Raw genomic sequence first — 24,577 nt, forward strand, 5'->3', positions numbered from 1 at the left:
TTCTCTCGACGTTCTCTTAACCTTCTCTTGAGGTTCTCTTAACCTTCTCTTGACGTTCTCTTAACCTTCTCTCGACGTTCTCTTAACCTTCTCTTGACGTTCTCTTAACCTTCTCTTGACGTTCTCTTAACCTTCTCTTGACGTTCTCTTAACCTTCTCTTGAAGTTCTCTTGACGTTCTCTTAACATTCTCTCGACGTTCTCTTAACCTTCTCTCGACGTTCTCTTAACCTTCTCTTGAAGTTCTCTTAACGTTCTCTTAACATTCTCTCGACGTTCTCTTAACCTTCTCTCGACGTTCTCTTAACCTTCTCTTGAAGTTCTCTTAACGTTCTCTTAACATTTTCTCGACGTTCTCTAGACGTTCTCTTAACCTTCTCTTGACGTTCTCTTGACGTTCTCTTAACCTTCTCTTTACTTTCTTTTGACGTTCTCTTGACGTTTTCTTAACGTTCTCTTAACCTTCTCTTAACCTTCTCTTGACTTTCTCTTAATATTCTCTTGACGTTTTCTTAACCTTCTCTTGAGGTTCTTTTAACGTTCTCTTGACGTTCTCTTATCCTTCTCTTAACCTTCTCTTGAAGTTTTCTTGACGTTTATTTGATTGAAGAAAACAGGCCCGCGATAAAAAAAACTTCTAGAAAAAGCTGTTTTTCTTATGTCAATGAAAGCCATTACAAATGTATGTCAATCTATAGACTCTACAGCCTCAAATGTCTTTCATCCTTTAGTACAGCCAGTTCCTGCCCAGCCCTCCCTTTTAAATTAACTAATTTGAACCTCGCTCTTTTTGCTAGAAGAAATAGTACATTAAAGTATTTCTGAACTTGAGGGAACAAGCTTGGCGCTAAGACGTCGTAACAAACGTCGAAACCAATGTATTTTAGGTCTATGTGACGTCACTGGTAAAACATTTCAGAAACACTGTATCCTACATAAGTGAATAGTAATTAAAATAATAAATTGTAAATGTGTTTGATTATGAACTATTGTTTTTGATCAGATATTGATGAGTGTGAAAGAAATGTGTGTATCAGTAAAGATTACTGTGAAAATAAAACACCTGGCTATCAATGCAAATGTCCTGTGGGCTCACGGCTAGACAATGACGGACGATCGTGTATCAGTGAGTATTGCAATAGCATGGATCGTAAACGTAGGAATGACTAATCTTATTTTTTGCTAGAGGGTGGGGTCAATTTTATTTATATATATTTATTACTTATACTTATATAGCTAATAAGATCTTGCTACAACAAATGTCATGCGAAGTTATACGTACAATAAAGCATTTTATTCTAGGCTTGGATGAGCTCCTTAATCATGATTCATCCTACTGCTGCTCTTTGATCCTTTTCTTTTCCTTAGCTATTCTATAATAATTTCGTTGTACTACAGAATACACAATATTGAACTCTGTCCTATGTTTGTGTTTACTAACTGTAGGAATAAAGAGTCTTGTGATTGAGGATCGACACATTTTGGTTTAATCTTTTCAACCGTCTCATTTTATTTGTACACAAAGATAATTAGAATTTGTATGTACACAATAATAGCATTTGAGTCATGACTTCTCATCTTCGTCTGCAACAGTTCCGTGTCTTTACCTCTAACTATTTTAACTCTCTTATAGTTATTCTATTGGATTCAAAACCAGAAATGTCATTGCCACAGTTCCACACTAAGAAGAATCATCTTAAACAAATTTTACTAAGAATGAATGTGTTATTTTATTTACAATATAATTACTACTTGTAGTATTGTGTATCAAAGAGGGTTAAAATTGCAGTTATTGGTTTTGTTTTACAGAAGCATGACAATAGAATGAAAGTTTTTTTTTTGTATAAATCGCTTTAAAGTGACCTGTAGTATGATGATTGAGACTATATGATATTTGATTTTGTGACTTGCTGTTTCAGATTGCTCGTCTGGTTCTTGGGGTGTTAACTGTAACATGAGCTGTGCTTGTTCGACTGGAGCTGCTCATTGCGATCCAATAGATGGTTGCAAATGTAAACCTGGATATAACGGTAGGTGTACATTATAATTTGCTAGAAATGTACAGCCACATTTACATCGATATTCAGAATATAACTTATGAAACTTAAGAGTGTAAAGTACTGGGGCACATTTTAAACATATGTTGGCCTCCTCCAGTCGTAGAGCGACTATGGCTCATCTCGAACACTTTGTCACGTGACTGTGAAGCCTTATTTTGGAGCGACACTCCCGTCCACAAATATCCCAGGTTAAGGTGACTTTCGCTTTGGTGGTAGAGGAACCGGCCATTTTTTGCATGGCACACTTTTCTTTCAGAGCAGAGGCCCGTGTTTTTTCGCTGTCCATAGCTTTCTATGTCACTGTCTCTCTCCATCTAGTGCGGTTTAGGGATATGTCTTCTCAATGGTCAGTATCAGTGCTCATTGTATAGAGGTCCCGTTTTATTACATCCATGTAATGGAGGTGGGGCGACTTGTTTTTCTTGAGTTAGACGGGATTTACCCGTAGAGAATGAGTTTGGGATGCGATTGTCCTCCATCTGGCGAACAGGTCGAAGCCAGCGCAAACGGCGTTGTCTGAGGGCTGTAAAGATGCTGGGAATACCTGTTCGCGCAAATATATCAGCATTGCACATTCTTTCCATGTGATTTTCAAGATATTACGGAGACATCGCCAATGGAATAAGTTTAGTTTTCTCTCTTGCTTTGCGTACGAGGTTCACGAGTCACTGCGTACAGTAGCGTACACATTCAATTATTTGATCTCGTTCTTCCAGGATTACGTTGTGAAGTGGATATTGACCGATGTACAATACTTCAATGTGAACAACAAGAGGACCAGATGTGTGTCAAAAGACCAGGTCCAGACGTCTGTGAATGCAAACCTGGATACAACATTACTAGCGGAAAATGTGAAGGTGACATTATTTATCTGCATTTACTTTTTACTTTTTGATTGTCCTGATCAACATCAAATCACTTTTCACTATTTTACATATCATTCAAAAACGTGTGTTTGCATTTGAAACATAATTAAATTAAAATCCACAGTGCAAATAAAAAAGAATTTTACTAGTTTTGAAAAACAGAGCTGCATTTCCTTTATTCTTTATACCAACATAAAAATGCAATCAATTTATAGTAATTAGAAATATATAGAACTCTTGAAATATATATATATATAATTTATTTCCTTTATTAATATATATCTTATATTATATGATACAGACGTTACTTCAAAAAAAGAAGACGACTTCGTTATTTACACAAAAAATAAAGAATACTAATTTCTTACATTTTTTCATATATAGAAATCTTGAGTAACAAAATTAGATGATTTTTAGCTGCCCCCGAAAGGGGAAAAGACGCTATTATATAAGTATTTGTCTAGTCTAGATTCTCTTTTAGTAGTACTTCTCACAACTTGTCTATCAACTAAAAAAAAAAACACATTTTTTTTTGCTACATCGAACAGAAAATGTGTATGCCAAAAAATATTGTTCAATAATTTTGTTTTCTAAGATATTGATGAATGCTCCAGTGGCGTATGCCCACAAAACTGTACTAATAGCAAGGGAAACTACACATGCACATGCTATGCAGGATTTAGGCCAGGAGATTCTGATAGAGAATGCTTAGGTAAGATGTCAGATTAAATAAAATCGTCTAAAATAATATTCCTAGTCACAATTTTCATTACGCAGGTGCCCCTATGCCTGTGTTTAAACACACTGAAAAAACACAGTGCAGAGTAGATTATTTTTTTAATTAAACACTTTCAAATTCAATGTAATAAAACAAGACCATCAGCGATGAAGAAAACAATATATACAGCGTGCTGGTACGCATCATTTCAACATTCATCTCTAGACTGTTAACCCAACGTCTTCTGTCTGTTCATGTCAACAATACCAAATCGTCAAATCGAGTACGTACGCTCCACAAGCTTGTGTACTTTCTCCTGTACTGTACACTCTTACACTAATGACATAAGAAGCATCTATGACTCAGTTAAACTCATTAATTCGCTGATGATACTGACATACTCGGTCTTATTTCAGAGGAGTTTACCAACTGGTGCACTTAAAACTTTCTAGAACTGAATGACACAAAAATTAAAGAACTTATAATAGATTTCAGAAAGAAAAAAAGAAACTATACGTGAACTGCAAATAAACACTATATCTATAGAACAAGTGAAGGCATTTAAATATCTAGGTGACATCTTTTTTTTATGTAACGAAATTTTGTTTGCCATAATATACTATACTATGTTTAATGAACATACAATCAACATTTTCATTCCTTTCGTTGTTTAAACTCAGACATCGACGAGTGTGAACTGAAACTTCATAATTGTGCTGACATTTGCATCAACACTATAGGAAACTTTAAATGTCAATGTCAAAATGATTATATACTTCAAAGTGACGGACACTCGTGTCAAGGTAGTCAGATCTCTTACATTGTACCTTACTATTCAATGAATAATTAAAATATCTTAAAGTGATCTTAACCAAACTAGTAGTTTATCTGACTTTTTAATGTGGTCAGTGAATAGACTAAGGACGATTCTTTTAGAAGAATGTCGGTGCTGCTCCAGTTAATAATATTTTTAAAAATTTTGAAAGAAAAACAACAAAACAACATAAATAATTATTCTATCAAATCCAGTCCAACATTTCTAGACTGGTGTACCAGACAGAAGCTGCATTTCATGTCGTCAGCTTTATGGAACAAAAGATTTTATTTGTTAGATAGTGTAATTGTTTTCAATGATTTTAATTTGGGTTTTTACATTACCGCTATTCAAGTTGAACTTCATGAAGGTTGCTTAGGTGGTAGTGCGGAGGGTGTTAGGTGGAAATTGGACGAGAGGGGGGTGTAATTTCGAACCCACCCCCTTAGCTACGCTCGTAAAATTTGGTAACTTTGTTTCGCTGCTACCTTAATTAATGTAGAAATTGGTAACTATATTTATGCTTTAGTTTATATTTGGAGGAGGGGGAGGTTAACCACGAAATCTTATTTGGCTATTCTCATGGAATTTAGAAATTGTAGCTTTTTTCTTTTATTAGAAGAGGGGGGGGGGTCAATTTCGAACCCATCCCTTTAGCTTCGCTCGTAGAATTTGGTGACTTTATTTCTCTTTATTTTAATATTGAAGAATTGTTTGTTTTCTTAAATCTCAAAACTCTCTGTATGGGAATTTAAAACTCAAAAACCCTCTGGAAGGGTTAGAGTTAGGCTAAGCTTATGAATTGATTGACTGTAGTTTGCTTTCATTTTATATTGAAGGTGGAAGGGGGTTAACTTCTAAAAAATCTGAAGGGGTTTTAAACTCAAAACCTCCTTGGCTACGCTCGTGGAGTTTGCTACCTTATCATGGGCAGTTTTGCCCTGTAGAAGTGACTATGTGCTGTAGGTCTATACACGCTGTAGCACACCATAGCGTCAGTATATGCATCAGTGCACTAAGCTCTGGCTATGTTTCGCGGTGCACCATGCATTCACTATACCCTTTGCTATGCACTATGCTCTCCAATGTATGGGTTGCTTTGCACCATGTCTTTCACAGTACTTGTTAACTTTCACCATGGCATTCATGCCCAACATTGCAAACCTACAGCATTTAACGCCATTACAAAACACTACAAAGAAATAGTCTACCACAGTACGTCTGACCAATGTATACTGGCTATCAATAATATACTTTTCTTTGTTCAGCCATCATGCTCAAGAATGTCTCCATCAGAATTAATTACACCGCCACAAAAGTCAATTTGTCTGATCAAAGTTCTGAAAGTTATATGAAACTGAAAAGTCAACTAGAAGCTACAGTGAGTGAAGTACTTTTTTTTCATGTTTAATTTACTGATATAAATAGTATTTTTAAGTGTTATAAAATTGTACAGATGTACCATAAGAATAATAATTTAAATAAAGACACAAATTGATGTATGATTAGTTGAAATAACTAATGACATAGTGAATCTGTTTACTTTTAGATCAAAAGAATCATGAAGGATAAAATAAAAGATCTCTATTCTGTTGAAATATTTTATATGAAGTAAGTACATGTATAATATTACAGTTTTGATTTATCTCAATATATATATATTTATATAATATATATGTATATATATATCTAAAGCAAACTAGAGTCACCTGATTCAAAGAGCTTAGCCAAGAGGGTTACAAATTTCTACCACTGGTTGGACTCCACTATGTAAGTACAGTAAATAGTCCGCCAAAATTGAAAAGACTAAATGTGGCTCAACAAAGATAGCTAGGAGTCAGTCAGTTCTAGAGATCGGGTCTTAATCAAGGAAATCCTATGCCAAACTGAAAGCGACCCCTTAGTAAGCTTGTGACAGAGAGTAGAAATGATGTTTGCGGGACATTTTCTACGACAAAGTGAATTACGCACGAAAAGAGTTGCGATGACATGGAGGCCAATTCGAGGAAAGCGCAAACAGGGACATCCTAGTACAACTTCAGGTCACACTTTCATGGAGGTCCTCAGAGCAGGTGGGAAAAGGTTTCAGACATTGCCAGTGATAGATTTTTGTGGAAACAGCTTTCGGTCTAATGAGCCGAACGGCGCGGGAGGATCTAAGTTAGTAAGAATAGCACATTAGATTTTCAAATAAAACTTTTTAATACCAGGATAATACATGTAGATACCTTAGAATATGCATTTTGTTGACTTTCAATACCGGAATAATGCTTGGCTGCGGGGGTTAGCCCCACGCAGGGGGAGCGCTTTGAGCTCCCCCAGACCCCTTTGCTGACAAGAGCGGGTAGACTACAATTTTCCTATTGTAGGATACAATAAACGTCTTCCGAAAGAATGAAGGATAATTGTGTAATAAAGATTAATTATGTGTGTGTGTGTACATATGTATATGTATATAAGGCTTGTACATAGCGCTACATTCAAGCTTATAGCATGCTCAGAGCGCTATGTTCCAATATTATTTGTGGACCAGTTGGGGGGAAGGGGTATCTGGGAGGTTTTCTGTGCTGCCCTTAGGTTCTTGACCACGCTTCCCACTATATTATTTGATATTTACATATTTGTGTGCCATACTGTTCATGAGAAATTACCTGAATATAACGTTTTTTAATTTAATTGAAGCAATCTTCACATCATAATTACTGATGTATCAAACCAATAAATTAGTTACTAAATAATAATAAATGTGAATTTTAAACTAATATATATTTACACACAAATTGGACCAGTTAACAGATTTGTGTTTGGTAAACAGTTTAGGAAAAACTCTAGTTTAAAAAAATGTCACTACAAATGTTAAAAGTATATGACCTCCCTCAGTTGCAAAGCGATCATGGGTCATGGAAATGAGATGAAGGCCTGGGTATCAGCTTTGGACGGAACGATGTCGCCCACACTTCAGTTTCTTTTTCTCCACACAGCTGATGTGTCCAATAGTAAAAGCAAGTGTCGATACAGTTTGGGTCAGCGGGGTCGCTGGCTCTACCCCAGTGTTAACTCCATAAGCCTTTTCCATAATTGGGTGTAGCTGCAGAGGTAGCATAGGGTTTGAATTCGCAATTCTGAATGTTAAAAGCCAAGTGCAAAAAAAAAACTATTATTAACCACTATCCTAAATATATTTATACAAAAGTCAATACACCACTGACACCGAATTCACATTTTTTAATCTCCCTACTCTACTTGTTTAATTCATTGCCGTTTCTTTGTTTTTGTTTTGTGTGTGTGTGTGTACAAAATTGGAATAGTGTATGTTTTTAGTTTGTTTGTTATTTTAATGAATGATTCAGAACAGAAATCCATGTCCCACTATATTTAGTATCTATGTTCAAATATCTTTATTGGGCACCCGAACTCAACCAGCTCTATTAGGTACATAGATTTTATCAGATTTATTTGGTACATGTTTTAACACAGCTTTATTAGCTAGTTGACTTTTGTTGGACACTTAGTTTGTATTTGAGTTAGGTAGAGACGCACCATAGTAGACGTATATTGAACGGGATTAGTGACGCTTTTACTTCGTTGGGATGGAGGCTTTTCAGGGAAAGAAAATCAGTTGGCGATAGGATTTTATAGGGTTAGGACGTTTGTTTTTTTATCGACAGAGACAGACTGTGGCCTTTCATGGATTACACATTTGTTAAACAGTTCAACGGAGTTTAGACACGTTTTATAACTGTGGTTCTTGTTTGCTTGTGTGTTAATTGCACTGGAATACACCCGAAAAAGAAACTCAGACATTTGAAGAGTAATCTGTCATAATCTGACAGGCATCAACAGTTAACTACAAGAGAGACAGGCATCCATCACACTTTACACAGCTCTATTAGGTACCTAAGCTGAGATAAATTTATTGGATGAGCTTACATAGCTACATTGGGTACTTTGCATCAAGCGGCTAGTTTGGTTACATAAGCTCACAATTTATTTAGGTACATAATGATACACAGCTGTAAGGTGAACACACCCTGAAAGAATTATTGTACTTTAAATTCGTTCTGAGACACTGCGCTATGTTTTAAAAGCATTAATACACTTGTGTTATGTCGTTGTAAGATAAGACATTACTATTTGTTTAACAATACATGCATTATGTTTTCTACGTACCTCCAGTTCAGGGAGTATTGTAGTCAACTATACTATAAAGATAGACAACAGAAATACTAGTGAGTACGTGAATGCAATAGTTGCTGCCTTGAAATATTTATCAAACCACACAGACTTTAAAATAGACGATACTAAAGTCAACCTGACCACAATTACTATTGAAGGAAAAGAGTGTAAGTACACACGTGTTTGTTTTATGATGTAGTCTGAAGTTTAGGCTTAGTCAACGATCTTTGTCTATTCTCGTCTGTTTTATAAAGCTTTGGAACTACATTTTGTAGAAATGCTTTATATAGCGTGTTTTTTTTTTAAATACTAAACCTTGCTCTGTGCGCTCTGGTCAAATCTTTTTGAGGGAGATTTTGGGCAAGAGGGTATCTGGAAAAAAGGTTTCTGCAGGGCCGGCCTTATGCCACTGCAACCTATGCGGCCACAGTGGGTCCCCTCCGAACTGATTCTAGGGATAAATTATTAAATGAAAACATTATAACTTACAACAAAGTTCCCGCGGTCTCCTGATTTTCCAGGAGAATTAAGAAATCTTCTGAAAAAGCAAAATATACGTGAAAGTCCTGGAAATCTCTCAATATTATTAAAATTTCATACAAACTTATAAAATAGACAAAAATGTCATTTTAACTTATCTGTCAACTAATGAAAGATACATTACTATTCCAAACTTCTTTGCTATTTTTAACAACGCCCGTAACTTTGAAAAAAGCTGCTAGCGCCTCAAAATAATTAAGAATTACTTGAGGTCAACAATTCGCAAAGATAGATTGAACAATTTAACAATTCTTGCTATTAAGCGTGATCTATGTAGAAAACAGAATTTTGATGATATACTGTATGACTTCGCTACACGCAAGGCTCGTGAAGTTAATTTGTTCTAGATATTTTACTTAGTAAAGAAAGAATAAAATGTAAAGAAGCATTTATTTTCCAATACAAAATCTTTATTTTCACTTTTTATACTTACCCTGACTGGGCCCCGCGCAATCAATTTCGATAAGGCCTCGCAATTGTTAAGACCGGTACTGGGTTTCTGTGCTACTTCTGATGAAAAAACTTATCTGGACTCAAATCCTACTTTTAATTTCCTAGAAAATTATCTGTAGATGATTTAATTAGCGTATGTCCCTTCCTTGTTTAAATCTTTAATCTAAAACAAACAACAACTTCAGGTTGCAAAATAATCACATGATTAATCTGAGATATGGCTATGGTTGATTGAAATATATTTTTTGTATATTTTAATTCTATGTTCGCAGTTTCTGTTAATGCCACACTTTGTGAAATTTTTGAGAAGCTGAATCAATGCCCATGTGATCTCACGCATGACAGGGCTTACTGCGTGTAAGTAAAGGTTCAATATTGTTTCTAGAAAGATTTTTTTTTAAATGCTTGATTTCAAATGTGTGTAATTGCATGTGCAATATGACATGTTATATTTAGCATGTGATGTTTTAAAATTTGTAGTCTCAACGATATATTTATTCACAAGAATATTTTTTTATAAAAATCTTATTTATACACATGTTTATCGTAGTTATTATGTCTTCAACTTTTATTTTTGTACAAAGATTTCGTGTCTCTTTTTTTTTCTATTAATAAGCTAATAACTCTAAGCGTCTTGTACTACTATTTTTATTTTTATTTCCAGTACCACGGACGGTAAGTTATTCCTTTTTTTAAAACTAAAACTAGACTGTTCTGTTTTTAACTAATGCAACATAAGTTTAGTTTTAAACTTTAGTGATGAATAAACAGGATCCTGAAAAGAACAAAAAAAAAAAAACAACTATTTTCACCCTAGATATATCTACATTGTTAAAACATTATGTTTATTCTTACAACAATAAATACTATCCACATTATTTATAAAAATATCTCCAGGCTCAGAAAAACTTCTACTTGGCCTAGCCATTGGTATCCCATTGTTTGTATTACTTGTCCTCACTGTAGTGGCGGCACTCATTATTTGGAGAAGACGAAAGGCTGTTTTAATGAAAACCTCTTTTGATGAAGGTCTTGCTAGGTACACATTTATTTTTCATTAAATAAAAAAGTAATTTATTTGATATGTAAAAAAATATCCTCCTGCCTGATTACTCTCTCTCTCTCTCTCTCTCTGTGTTTGCCTTTCAAAGCCCCATTCACTGTGTTTTCTGCCTGTTGGTCTATCCATTCTCCTGACCATTTTTTTCAAAGCTCAAATCAACTATCTCTGTCTGCTCAAAAGTTTGTACTCGTTATTTCTCCAACACCCAATCTCGGATCAAGCTAAAATTTTTTTTACAATTATTTCTCTTGCCAAACAACTCAAGAATAAATAAAAACAAAAACAACCAATTGATTAATAGTAAAGTATTATTTTGTTTGGTATCTCAAAAAAGGAAATAGTTTGTACTTGACTGAAGTGGTGGTATAAGCTGAATTAGTCCCCTTCATAGGTCGTCATCTGAGTCATAGTGAACACAGCATGAAAAATAGGACGAGACTATAGAAACAATAGAGATAACTATATAATCTTCCATGTTTATAGGCTCTCCGCGTTGGCTTGAAAAGTCTGAGAAAGCATGAGCAAAGAGTTTATTTCAGATCGTTCCCCCTTTTTTAAATTTTTATAAATGTTTTTTTATTGTTTGTCTAGAGCTATTAAAAAATTTATTTATGACTGACTGATCCAACCTTATTGAAACACGCAGCTTAATAAAAGCTTTTTTTTTATAAAGTGTTTTTTAAAATATCATCTTATTTTATTTCACCCTCTCTTATGTGTATGTGTATTATGAATAATATTGTATGCGTCTAATGCCCCTATTCTACAGTAGTATTTTCGCTAAGTCAGTAGTGACACATGGTTCATGGGCTAAGCCTGACATGCACAAGTTAGCATATGACAGCATGTCGTGGTCATCTAGCGACAGTGGCAGTTACAAACAGACGGCTCAGAAGAAATCAGACAAAACAGATGCAAACGTTGTACAAGGTACACATTTGAAATATCTCATAAATGTAAATATTTAAGTGCTAATGTATCTCATAAATGTAAATATGTAAGTGCTAATGTATCTCATAAATGTAAATATCTAAGTGCTAATGTATCTCATAAATGTAAATATGTAAGTGCTAATGTATCTCATAAATGTAAATATCTAAGTGCTAATGTATCACATATATAAATTATATATAACTGAATTGAGTACAATATAAACATAGAAAATAATGGTATCCTATAATCGTTAGAAGTTAGAATATTAAAAATCGGTACTATTATATCTATCTTATAAATTACAGGGAGGCGCGGTGGTTGAGCGGTAAAGCGCTTGGCTTCTGAACCGGGGGTCCCGGGTTCAAATCCTGGTGAAGACTGGGATTTTTATTTCGGAATCCTTGGGCGCCTCTGAGTGTACCCAGCTCTAATGGGTACCTGACATTAGTAAAGGCGGCTGGTCGTTGTGCTGGCCACATGACACCCCCGTTAACCGTAGGCCACAGAATCAGATGACCTTTACATCATCTGCCCTATAGACCACAAGGTCTGAAAGGGAAACTTGACTTGACTTGACAAATTACAGACGTTACTTAAAAAGAGAACATAATTAAGTCGATCTAGTCTTTCATATTGTTGTAACCCTGCCTTGCACCAGTGCTTGAGGTGCGCACTAGCGCACTAGTGAACGTAAACAGGAAGACACTAGGAGGGAGATAATAACATTGCATCAGGGATTGTGAAGAGTCTGAATGTTTGGAAACTAAGAAGCCAGCTTTTGGTGCTGCCTGAAGGTTGTAGAAGGGACCTGGAGCGAAGCGGGGAAGGCTGTCGTTGGTCCACATTCGGGTTGCTGTCTAAAGGACTGGTAAATTAGTAGAAAGACTCTGAGGAAGCTGAAGGATGCTATGTGTTTGTCCTAGTGAATAAACACCTGTCTTTAGTTCCTGTTACACTATGTTGAGTTGCATGCCTATTCGTTGAGTGCCTAACCTAGAGTTACAACAATTGGTATCAGAAGTGGGATTTAGGCAGCTCAACGAAAGGAAACAATGACAACGCTGAGGAAGCTAGATGAACTAAGCTGTAAACAGTTAAAAGAGGAGCTCCGAGCCAGGGAGCTGAGGATCTTCTGTGCCAAAGAAAAAATGAGAGAACGCCTTCGACAAGCCTTGCTGGACGAAGATGAAGATCCGGACTCGTATCTGTTCGAAGTACAACCAGATATCAGAGAGCTCATGAATACCGTGACAGATCAGATGAACTCGTTCCAGGTACAGCTAAAAGAGGTCAACGAGCAGATCTGTACCATGATTAAACAGATAGGTATCAGTACCTCGCTGAACAAGACTGATGATACGTTTGATACCGTGATGAGCAAGACCGACGATCAGATGGCTACCATGTCGACAGGTATAAACAATCCGTTACTCAACGGAGACGCCGTTGATGGTGGCGCTGTCTATGACTGTAATAGTGAGCCGTGCAAGCTTGGCTCCTACGACAAGAATCCTAACATTTGTTGTGAAAGTACTGAGCACAGATCTGATCATGCTATCGTGATTCCTGCCTACACTCAGACGTTGAAAAATAACTGTGATGACGGGACCTCCTCAAAGGGAGAATTCGAGCACCGGAAGACCTGCCAACTAAGTATTTGTCCTGATACCAGTATCAGCAAGAGAAGCGCTGATGGTGGTACAGCAGATGGACACATAGGACGTTGCAAACGTGCCCCACAGATATGTCTTTCAGACAAGCTTAAAGATTATACCGTGTTTGACAACTTGGCCTCCTGGGGGCCCACGGCACATCGAGAAAGCCTGCTGGAGCAACGTGTAAGACAAATGGTCTTGATGACCTACGCTATGACATCCACTGCATCGCTTCTTGCCATGAGTCTGCCGTCGGTGGTAACAAAGAGAAAGGCCAGACAACGAAAACGACTTCCCCTTAACCAAAGGCAGGTCAATTGGAGCAGAAGGAGAAAGCGGTACCTGCAGAGAGCAGTGTGGATTGCTTTGTGGGGAGCACGATCAATGCAATCTGTGACTCCCACTGACCGACCTCCACCTGCACTGGCCAATCGTGAACATGTTTCTTTTCGGGACGAAAAGACTAAGGTGGGGGTAGTGTTGTAACCCTGCCTTGCACCAGTGCTTGAGGTGCGCACTAGCGCACTAGTGAACGTAAACAGGAAGACACTAGGAGGGAGATAATAACATTGCATCAGGGATTGTGAAGAGTCTGAATGTTTGGAAACTAAGAAGCCAGCTTTTGGTGCTGCCTGAAGGTTGTAGAAGGGACCTGGAGCGAAGCGGGGAAGGCTGTCGTTGGTCCACATTCGGGTTGCTGTCTAAAGGACTGGTAAATTAGTAGAAAGACTCTGAGGAAGCTGAAGGATGCTATGTGTTTGTCCTAGTGAATAAACACCTGTCTTTAGTTCCTGTTACACTGTGTTGAGTTGCATGCCTATTCGTTGAGTGCCTAACCTAGAGTTACAACAATATAATCAGTGACTTAAATAATGTTAAGTCGTCGGATTTCCTGGCTGATTCGGACAACCCATTTCACGCCGTAATAGAACTAGCAAAAAAGGAGCACTTCTAATACTAAAACAACTAAAAAAAAACTTATCTTAAATCACTTAATATAACCAAACAGCCATAAGATTTCGCTGACTCCTAACTATGGTAGATGCGATTGACTGGTCGTGCGGGTTGCGCGCTGGACTGTCATTCAGATTTATCGATGGTCCCGGGTTCAAACCCAGCCCGCTCCCATCCCCCGTCGACCTGCCAGAGGTTTGGACTTGGAAGTCATTATCTTCAACTCTGAAGGAACATCAGAAATATGTAAAACAAAACAACAACAACAAACATATTAACACTTGATATCAACATAGAAGAGTTAGCTGATGTAATAGTAACACAAAGACTGTTGTTATGTAGATCTAGTAACATTGGGCTAAACATAAATAGATGTGAATATTCTTAGGTCTGGAAGTTCATATCTAATTATGTCACTAACATTTTCTTGCCATCTTTATTTGTTTTTGTTAATTTGTTGTATTAATTTATATTTGACAGAAAGAGGTAATTTTTCTTGGGACTTTGTTTATAAAGCTTTGGAAACAGGAGAGGTAAGTAAAAAAACTAGGAATTAATACACAGACATAATTTATTCATAGCAAAAACATTTTTTTTCAAGTTAAATAAAACACACCACTTTTATGTTACATGTATTTTGCGATTTTCTGCAGTAACCCCCTCACAAAAAGAAATTTAAATTGCATGAACAAAAAAAAATATTTATTTATATTTTAGTGCTGCTTGATGATCTATCATTTTGATCAAAGATATCTTTTGTTCAAACCCCATCTACTCATTACAACTAATAAGTCCCAATAATATAATTCCTACATAATTATGGGGGAGGAAGGAAAAAAAATGAGATCCCCTTTAATGATATAAAAGTAGCTATCCTTTTATGTTGTTTGTTCAATTTACAAAAATTTTTGGTAATCTAATTTAGACATAATTTTTTTTCAAGTGCTGTAATATTTTTTTCAGGATTTTAAAATTCAAAGACCAAAGTTAACTCCTGTAGGTTGATTTATTTATTTTTACTTTTTAGCATAATAACAGTGCATAGTTCTTAAGAGTCACGTTACGCATGTCTGTAATGACTTATTTGTAGACATTTGATTTCAGGGTTACACAACCAAACTTTGAAGCTTTTCTTCTTGTTGAATGAGAAACAAATCAGTATGCTGGATATATTTGTCATATGTATGTATATATATATATATATAATTTATATTAGATACTATATTATATATGTTCTTCTGTCAAAATGCTGGTCATGTAAAAAAACACATATACATATTAAGATATATATTAATTGATAAAAATATCTTTTGTTATGATGTCAATACTTATTTCTACGATATATTGAATTTGAAAAGTAATTTTAAAATGAATGGTTCACATTTATAAATTAAAATTTAAAATCAATTCTGAAGAGCTATGTTAAGATTTCGCAAAAAAAAAAAAAGAAAATTAATTATTGTTCAATTTAATCAGAAATATTAACAGGAAAAATAACAATTTAGAAAAAAATAAAATTATAATATTTTCAACATAATTTAAAATATTAAACTCAAAACAAAGAGCAAAATGAAAATGGTTGATTTCATTATTTTATGAATTGTTAATTGTTTTGAATGCATGCAGTTGCCGGATTTTAGTAAGTTAAGGTCCTGGGCCAAATTTTTGAGAAAGCCAATACTTTAAGCTTGAATACAAATACCAAATACTATTAGTAAATTTAAATCCTTTCATATTTGCAGATTAAAACTAGATATTTTCTAAAATTGATGCCATTTCCATTATTTTCTTTTATTTTAATAAGTATATTTTGTTTGAACAATAATAAAAAAACTTTTGGGATGTGGAGGCCTGAGTTAAAGGTGAGGCCAAGGACGTCTACACAGCCCACAGTCATAAGTATGGAACAAAAACACATGCACAAATATAAGTACAAAGAAAAATTTTAAATAATAAAAATCAATTGTGTTTTATCAATCTAGACTGATTAAGTTAGTTCATTTTATTTTCTGTATCTGTTATTGCTCTATTCATAAAAATTCTATTCTATTCAGAAAAAGGAAATAAAAGTTACATAAAAATACTAAAAGCAAAAATATTTTAGTTGCATGCCTTTAGCAAATTAGTTAGCATACTTACTTGTGTCACGTATCAGTTTAATTACATCTAAATAAACTTAGTATATTTTAACCCAGGAAGGAAAAACCCACGCGCAGGAGTATGGAATGACCCACGCGTAGGTGTATAGAAAAACACATGACTTCATCTAACTTGGCGGTCTTTGGGAATAATTGGAATGATCTTTAGTTTTCAAAGTTTAGAAATAATGCAAAATCATTTCTTGGATATTCACGAAAATATAAGAAATAAAGACATTTCCTGTTTGTTTCCATTGAGTATAATTCATTTGTCTACAAACAAGTTATGCGAGATTTTAAAATACTTTAAAATAGAATTAATATCTCGATAAAAGAAAGATGAGATAATCAATGAAATTATATATCTTCCCTAGCAGTCGGAGGTTCGTTTCATTCACTTGCGTTACATGCCTTCCATGTCAAACAATTTTTAGGCTGCTTTTAAGTCATCGCCAACCGTTGAATCTCCATGTTTCTCAAAAAAAATAAAAAAAATCAAAATTGTATTTAAGAGCTTAACAAAACGAGCATTAACAAACCCTTTTCGAAATCCAGAGAACTTCAGTTAACAACAAAGTAATATCTTTTTCATCATTTGTTTCACAAAACTATTGAAAGATGAGATTATTTTCGTCATGGGTTTGTATTTTATTTACAATTTTATAATTAGATTCAAATAGAAATGAAATGGCGGGCAAAATTTTCTTGCATATCATAACTCATAAGGTGATTGTGAATAGATCTGTTCCTTATTCTATATTACTTATGAAGCCATTGTAGCTTCCAACCACTGATGGTTCCCTATATGTCCTCATAAGCTACATAACTTGACAATTTTGAAATAATATTTCATCACTAACAGAAAAAAAAGTTTTTTTGTCTAATATATGTTTAAAAAGTTATTTTAGTGTTAATAAATTTTCAAACAATATCCTAAGACTTATCTGATAAAATACAGACATTACTTCATAAAAGAAGATGATTACGTCCTACGCGTCATGCATTTAGCCCTGCATATTAACCAATGACTTAGTTCTGCCAAGTCACTGGTTTTCCTGGCTAGCTCAGGCAACCCATTCCATGCTCTAAAGCTATGCATTTTTCTAAGAGGTCACTAAAACATCTACTGCTTTACCGTTTTTTTGTTTTTAATATTGTTTGAATAGTAGATTTTAAAAATTGTTCATGAATATTCTTAAATTATTTTGGATATTGCTATATGTTCGTGAAGCCGACTTGGTTTCATGACCACGTATGAAAAAGTTGTCATTCAAAGTAGAGAATACTTTTTATCTAGTGGGAATGCACTAAAACTCTTAGTGGTATTCCGTTACATATCAGTGAGTTTTCGTAACAACACTTTATCAATGTTTTTTGTTTATAAAAAAGGTAAAATGATTCTATTTGAATGTTTGCTTTAACGTTGTTATCCCAATTAATATTTACATATCAATATATTAACATATGCAGATAAAATAAACTATAATCTAACAGGCGTATTGCCTACATTGTTTATCAAATCTTAAAAGTTTATGCGCGCAATATCTAAGGACACTAGAGACACTCCGATCACAGCAAAAGAGTAAGAATTTTAAAATAGACAAGGTTACAAAGACAGTTTGTGTGGAAACACAAACTTAAAATCGGCCCCCGAAGTGGTCCACCCAGGCAGGCTTCAATATTTTCAGAAAGAACATCCAAATGAAATTATATCAAAGACAAATGATAGATAAAAATAGAGAAAGAAGGTTGACAGATCTTGTGTAGTGCCCCAATGGTGCTGCAGATCAAAGGATAGGTGCAAGTGAATGCAAAGTTAGATGTGAACCTGGCCTAATTAGTTCCCCCTTCAGACCTTGTGGTCTATAGGGCAGATGATGTAAAGTTCATCTGTTTTTGTGGCCTACGGTTAACGAGGGTATCATGTAGCCAACACAACGACCAAACGTCTTTACTTTTCCCCAACTAATGTCAGGTAACCATTAAAGCTGGGTAGAATCAGAGGCGCCCAATGATTCCGAAGTTGAAATCCCAGTCTTCACCAGGATTCGAACTCGGGACCCTCGGTTCGGAAGCTAAGCGCTTTACCGTGTCTCACCTGGTCTTTACTTTATGTAAATTGTTTTGAAAATGTTATATCTCTTATTCGAATTCTCTAAGCCAGTGATGCCCAATCTAATTCGACCTGCGGGCCATTATAATTTCTGACACTCATGTCGCGGGCCACATGAACGAAAAGGTAAAAAAAAAAAATGAAATGAAATTTACCTAAAATTTGTAACTAATTGATTAGAAACCCGTGGATCTGGTACTTACATTAAGGAATTAGGTATCTGAAGCGATTTTTCTCACGCGTCCGAAAATGTCTTAATTTCTCTACTTAAAATAGTGCAATATTGTAGCTAGCTTTACTGCCGACTCATTTTCTTGTCGCTTTTTGGTCAATATTCCTATCGATCCTCCAATCTGTCGGCGTAGTTGAACAATCTTTTATTGGCGGCTCAAACCAAGACTGTCGTCATGTTGGTTTCATAATGACGTTTATATGTTGTTCTTATTTTTAAACAGCCACACTTTCTTTACAAATGAAATATGTTGGCTTATGATCATGCTCCACAAAAAAAAAATGTTAAGATCCGTTTTTTTTTTTGGTAGATTCTCATTTCATAAACACACTAATGTTAAAGGTCATGGTACTAATCAATTAAAGAAAAATTGAGGACCCTAACGTAAGTAAAGATACATAAGTCAACCTTTTTTTTTTTGGAGGAGGGTGTCTACTCTTCGTGCCAACATTTCGGCGGGCCGTATTTTGGGCATCACTGCTCTACTTACTCCATATATAAATTGCTCAAGAAAATGAAGTTTATAAAATTACTATTCGTTTTAAATTAGGTCTAACTTATAATGCATACTAATTAGCTTTTTCTCTTTAAAAAACTCTTTGCATAAATGATTTTTAAAATAAGATTTTTCGCTTTCAGGAAAAAAAAAAGAACTTTGAATGGTCTAAAATATTGTGATGTCGGATTTTCAATATCTTTTCTAATTTACGAGATCTAAACGGGACGGACGGAGCTTCTTTTCCCCTTTCGGGGGCCGCTAATACGGTTAACGAGGGTGTCATGTAGCCAGCACAACGACCAACCGCCTACACTCTCCGCGGTAGAATGTCAGGTACCTATTGAAGATGGAGTTTATAAGATTACTATTCGTTCTAAATTAGGTCTAACTTAATATGCATACTAATTAGCTTTTTCTCTTTAAAAAACTGCTTGCATAACTGATTTTAAAAATTAGATTTTTCGCTTTCAGGAAAAAAAAAAGTAGCCGTTGCATCAGAACTTTGAATGGTCTAAAATATTGTGATGTCGGATTTTCAATATCTTTTCTAGTTTACGAGATCTAAACGGGACGGACGGAGCTTCTTTTCCCCTTTCGGGGGCCGCTAAAAATGGTATTCCCGAAACCGATTTATAACGTTGTTTCTGTTCTTAAATTAGAAGCAAGCTAACTCTAATTTGTCTACAATTGGTTAGTGAGCTTTAATTTCGAAGAATTTTAATATTTGTTTTGTTTCAGTGCACTTTTAGTTTCTTCTTTCCCCCTTTATACCCAGCACCCCCATACCGCCCCCTTTTGAGCCCAGCGCCCCCCTAAAAGCCCGTCTGGCTCTCAGCGCCCACCAAAATCTCGAAAACGCCCCCTAGGGGGCAATAGCGCCCCCGTTGAAGACCACTGGTATAGAGGGAATTCTTATGGTCCGACAGTTACGCTGGGTGAGGCACGTATCCCCTATGGGAGACGAACGTTTGCCAAAGGCAGTCTTTTTCTGTGAGCTAAAAGGTGGTCGACGTAACAGAGGTGCCACACGGAAACGCTTCAAAGATAATTTTAGGCGTCAACCTTCCTTGGCTGACATAGAAGAGAGCACCTGGTTGCATGCGGCCTCAGAACGAGACAGCTGAAGGTCACTCACGAAGGCAGCGGGATACACATTTGAGACCAAAAGAAAATCTGCTGCCGAGAACAAACACAGACGGCGAAAAGAAAATCTAAATCGGCGACCTGCGGACAATGGTTATGCTTGCTCAAATATGTAGGTCACAGCTGAGGCTGCGCAGCCACGGGAAATACTACATTCCTCATTAATCTTCGGACACGAAGACGAGCCTTATTATTATTATCTTATACTAGGCTTAAAATGTTAAATTATTGACTACACTACTATGGCATTCAAGTTGTTGTTTTTTTTAGATTCTAGATCTATATATCTACATAAAATTTAACTAACAATGTTACATACACAATTACATTCACACGTTCGATTGGATTATAAAATATATTTTATCGCTTTGTGATACCCATTCATGTGTCGTGCACACCGCTATGTAAACGCACTATGATAGGACAGGCTACATGAAGCTCTATAGGGGAGATATTACATGTACCAATAGACACTAATTAATAAGCTTCTTGTGCCATTGAATTCAAACTTACGAAAGTAGGTCTACATTTATTATAATAGTACCTAGACTCTAGATATAGATCTAAATATATGTAGAACTTTAAAAAATGTTGTTGTTTTTTTTTAAAGAATTTAGGTCGATTATATATTTTTATAGCTTCATTAATACTTTTTAATTCACACATTCGCTTTCTTACAGTATAATTATTTCGTTTAATTGTTAATTGTTTCCAAAACACTATCAGTGACTATATCGACAGTGATACGCAAATTAGCACCCGCGTGCAGCGGGTAATATATGGCAATATATATATATATATATATTGTAATAAACCTGGTGGTGGCATAGATGGGGGTAGTGGTGTGTGTGTGTTGTTAGCCGACGCAAATCGCCCCAGGCCAGCGCAAGACGAGCGGTCAACTGTGACGAGTAACGACGGTCAGCCAATACGAGTGTCAACATGACGGTTCGGGAAGGATCAGCGTCGTGAACAGAGCTCAGGAGCGTCACGAGGGATGTAGTCATCTGACCACCCAGAATGGTCGTGCGACGTTCTGTCCGGTTCTAGAAGGCCATTAAGGAACCTATATAAAGAGCAGAGTTATCGCAATCAAGATGGTTTAGAACAAGGTTCACTACAGCCCGGTTAAATACAGTCCGGTCGACTACAGCAAAGTTCAGTGTGGTTCAGCGAAGAATTACGACGGTTCAGTGCGGAGTACTGTCAAGTAGCATTGTTATAACATTGTCATCATTTTTCCTCATGCAGCTCATTGAGACAACGATAATGTTTACAATTTGTTTCGCTTAATTTTAAATGTCATTGTCAATATTTTTTCATTCAACTATGTAACTCGTTGGGATAAACTAAGTATATTAATATACGATCTTTTTTCATGGCTGCTCATTCTGTTGAGAAATTGAGTACATAATGTGAGCAATCTGTTCATAAATTGAGTGCACATCAAAAGATATTTTTGTTAACAAACATACTGTATTAAGGGACGAACTGTTATTTTTAGTAGTTTTTGTTTTAATTTTCTATTGTTGTTGTTGAAAAAAAAAGCAATTGCATTCACCTGTATTGCTTACCAAACTGCCGACTTAACAGCGACACATTAAGGACAGCCTCTGAGTTTCGTAAAAAACACTCCTTGTATAATTTTTACATTTTTTCGCAAGAGACAGATACACATGTACTTTACCTTCATCGCTTTCCGAACAACAAAAACACGAGTCAAACATCAATGACCCCCCCCCCGTACGTTTGTGGGAAAACAAACCTATTTTCGTAATTTTATGTGTTTTATTTTTACAAAGCAGAGACAGATTCACATAAAATCTTTGATAAGAATTGGCTCTATTATTTCTGGCAAAGAGTTGAATTAAGTTGAAATGTTTTGAATTGAAATGAAACGTTTTTAACTTGATTTCCTTTGCAATGTTTAACGTACTTCACAGAAAAATTGAAAGTTAGCATTGCACAACATTGGATGCATTATCATTGTACTGGATATAAGCAATGTGCAGTCATATGCTGAAAATAAAATAATGTTTTAGTTTTAAAATGATATTAATGTGTATCTATGTAACAATTGCATTATAATGTATAAACGTGTTAATAAAATATCTTTGATTGTATAATCTTATATATTTAGCATAGTAAAAAAAAAGAAAAAAGTTACTGAAATCAGAAAAGAATTAGAAACTGCTCCAGGCTGATGATCTAGGTCTTTTGCTTATTTGTGACTTAGCATCTGGATTAACTTGACTGGCTGTTTTTGTCATGCAAGACATTTGGCTTAAATATTAGCTAAAAAGCAAAAGTAAAGTGCTAGCTTGAAATGCTTAGATTGCACTTCATGTGACTTTTATTGGTGAATTCCAAAAGTTACTTAATATTTTTCTTATACATTGTCCTCAATATCTCCTTTAATTAACCTACGACAGGCCTAAACACAATAATAACCTATCATATCTAACACTCAATATGATAATGCAGAGTAGATGAAATAATCACTAATATTTAATGCAGGGTCTACAACACATGGTGCATGCGACATAAATGGTACATTGCACAATTGCAGGTGGCGAATTTCATTCCCAAGAAAATCTAGAATGATAGCTAGCAAAAAATGATAGTAATGAATTTCTAGAAAGAAAAATAAGTTCCAAAGGAATTTAAGTACTTGACTAGCTATTTCGGCGACAAAATTGACATGTTTATAAAACTAATGAGACAAAAAAAAACAACAACAATAGAATATGTTGCTTTATTGTAAATTTTTTAAGCATCGGTTTTAATCTTATCTGGTTAATCATTCTTTTCGTAAGCCATTGACAATTCTAACATTTTTTTATATTACCTAGTTAGGCTTTTTGTTATTTGAGGAATTGATATTTTAAAGATTTTTGAAGAACCAGATAATCAGGCATATTTGAGAAAATAACATCATGTCTAGGAAATAATCAATTACATTTTAGTATCGACCGTCAATGACTGGAACTGTAATCTTGCTTAAAAGGTTTTCACATTGTCCTCTTCTGTAATATCCTATCTCGGTACGTGACGTTTTGGCGCCGCCGTTTTGGCGCCGCCGTTTTGTCCCCGCCGTTTTGGCGACGGGACGTTTTGGCGCGAGATATCATTTGACGATAATTTAATAAGCACGTAGCTTTTTTTTTATTGAACCCTTGAATTCCAGCGACTTAGGCAAATAACCAGGGTGTCTATGTATACTTAATTGAAGTATTCTGAGAAACATGGTACATGTATTATATTTTTACTTTATTATTAGCAAGTGTTTGGTATGTATAGCTGGAGATACCATACAGTCATTAAATAAACCAATGTTAATGTAAACAAATAATTGCATCAATTTTTAGTCTATCATCGTTTCATTTTGTTTTTAATTTTAAAGTAATATCTTAAAAAACTTTTTTGAAAATAAAAGTGTGCCTCTTAATAAACACACATACACAAGCCAAAATGTTTATTAAAGAAAATGATGTGAAAAACAAACACACATTTACATTTAGTTCGTGAAAAATATGTCTTAATACAAACACTCATGCATAACATAGACATGAATAATTCTTTTAAAAGAAATAATACAATAAACGTACATAATGTATTTCGCGCCAAAACGTCCCGTCGCCAAAACGGCTCTCGCCAAAACGTCCTTCGCGCCAAAACGGCGGCGCCAAAACGTCCTGCTTCGTCCTATCTCTATTTATCTAGAGCAGGGGTGGGCAACCTTTTTGGATCGAGGGCCGCATTTCTTTAAATTTTGGAATGGCGGGCCGCATATGTATATACAACTTAGAAAGATACTCTAGCTAACTTTTAATTCATAGTTACACTGTATTATATTCACGTTTCTTTTTTTTTTCCACACTCCACGTTAAGGAATTACAAGAAGAGTTAGCAATATCTTAAATCAATTTATAATTTTTTTTAACTTGCTGTTGTCTTTTTATATTACAATAACCCCACTAATACACAGTTGTACTTAATGTGCAGTATTTTACTTTTACACTCGTGCATAATGTTCTGGAACTGTGGAACTAGCTTACTAGTTGTTACCCTTGTGACTGCTGTCAAATTACAGTCAGTCGAAATCGACCAGTAATTATACTTGTTTAGTTTCCCCCCACCCAAAATATAATGCTTGTTCACTGGATGAGACAATATATGTTCCGGAAGTTAAATGTCGGGACGAGCGAAACTTGCCCTTTT

At 35.3% G+C, this 24,577-nt stretch overlaps 2 protein-coding genes across 7 annotated transcripts in view; one reads left to right on the forward strand and one right to left on the reverse strand.

Annotated features, from left to right (window-relative positions):
• LOC106067895 (uncharacterized) overlaps positions 1-16,094 on the forward strand; it is a 98,921-nt gene extending 82,827 nt beyond the window's left edge. Inside the window, exons 26-41 of the mRNA XM_056004358.1 lie at positions 1,003-1,125; positions 1,919-2,029; positions 2,776-2,916; positions 3,521-3,637; positions 4,324-4,446; positions 5,726-5,838; positions 6,007-6,068; positions 6,153-6,227; positions 8,634-8,800; positions 9,899-9,983; positions 10,291-10,301; positions 10,524-10,665; positions 11,459-11,619; positions 14,712-14,764; positions 15,195-15,227; positions 15,336-16,094. Coding sequence (XP_055860333.1) covers positions 1,003-1,125; positions 1,919-2,029; positions 2,776-2,916; positions 3,521-3,637; positions 4,324-4,446; positions 5,726-5,838; positions 6,007-6,068; positions 6,153-6,227; positions 8,634-8,800; positions 9,899-9,983; positions 10,291-10,301; positions 10,524-10,665; positions 11,459-11,619; positions 14,712-14,764; positions 15,195-15,227; positions 15,336-15,356 — 1,538 coding nt within the window. The 3' untranslated portion in view covers positions 15,357-16,094. The remainder of the gene's footprint in view (positions 1-1,002; positions 1,126-1,918; positions 2,030-2,775; positions 2,917-3,520; positions 3,638-4,323; positions 4,447-5,725; positions 5,839-6,006; positions 6,069-6,152; positions 6,228-8,633; positions 8,801-9,898; positions 9,984-10,290; positions 10,302-10,523; positions 10,666-11,458; positions 11,620-14,711; positions 14,765-15,194; positions 15,228-15,335) is intronic.
• Positions 16,095-22,130: 6,036 nt separating this feature from the next.
• Positions 22,131-24,577, reverse strand: part of LOC129921675 (uncharacterized) — a 94,450-nt gene continuing 92,003 nt past the window's right edge. For all 6 annotated transcript variants that reach the window (XR_008773633.1, XM_056004042.1, XM_056004046.1 and 3 more), the window contains one exon: positions 22,131-22,375. Coding sequence is in view for 4 of the 6 variants with exons in the window: in XM_056004042.1 (XP_055860017.1) it covers positions 22,284-22,375 (92 nt within the window). In the remaining 2 variants the exon portion in view is untranslated. The remainder of the gene's footprint in view (positions 22,376-24,577) is intronic.

This window comes from Biomphalaria glabrata, chromosome 11, assembly GCF_947242115.1.
Source record: "Biomphalaria glabrata chromosome 11, xgBioGlab47.1, whole genome shotgun sequence".
Taxonomy (NCBI): domain Eukaryota; kingdom Metazoa; phylum Mollusca; class Gastropoda; family Planorbidae; genus Biomphalaria; species Biomphalaria glabrata.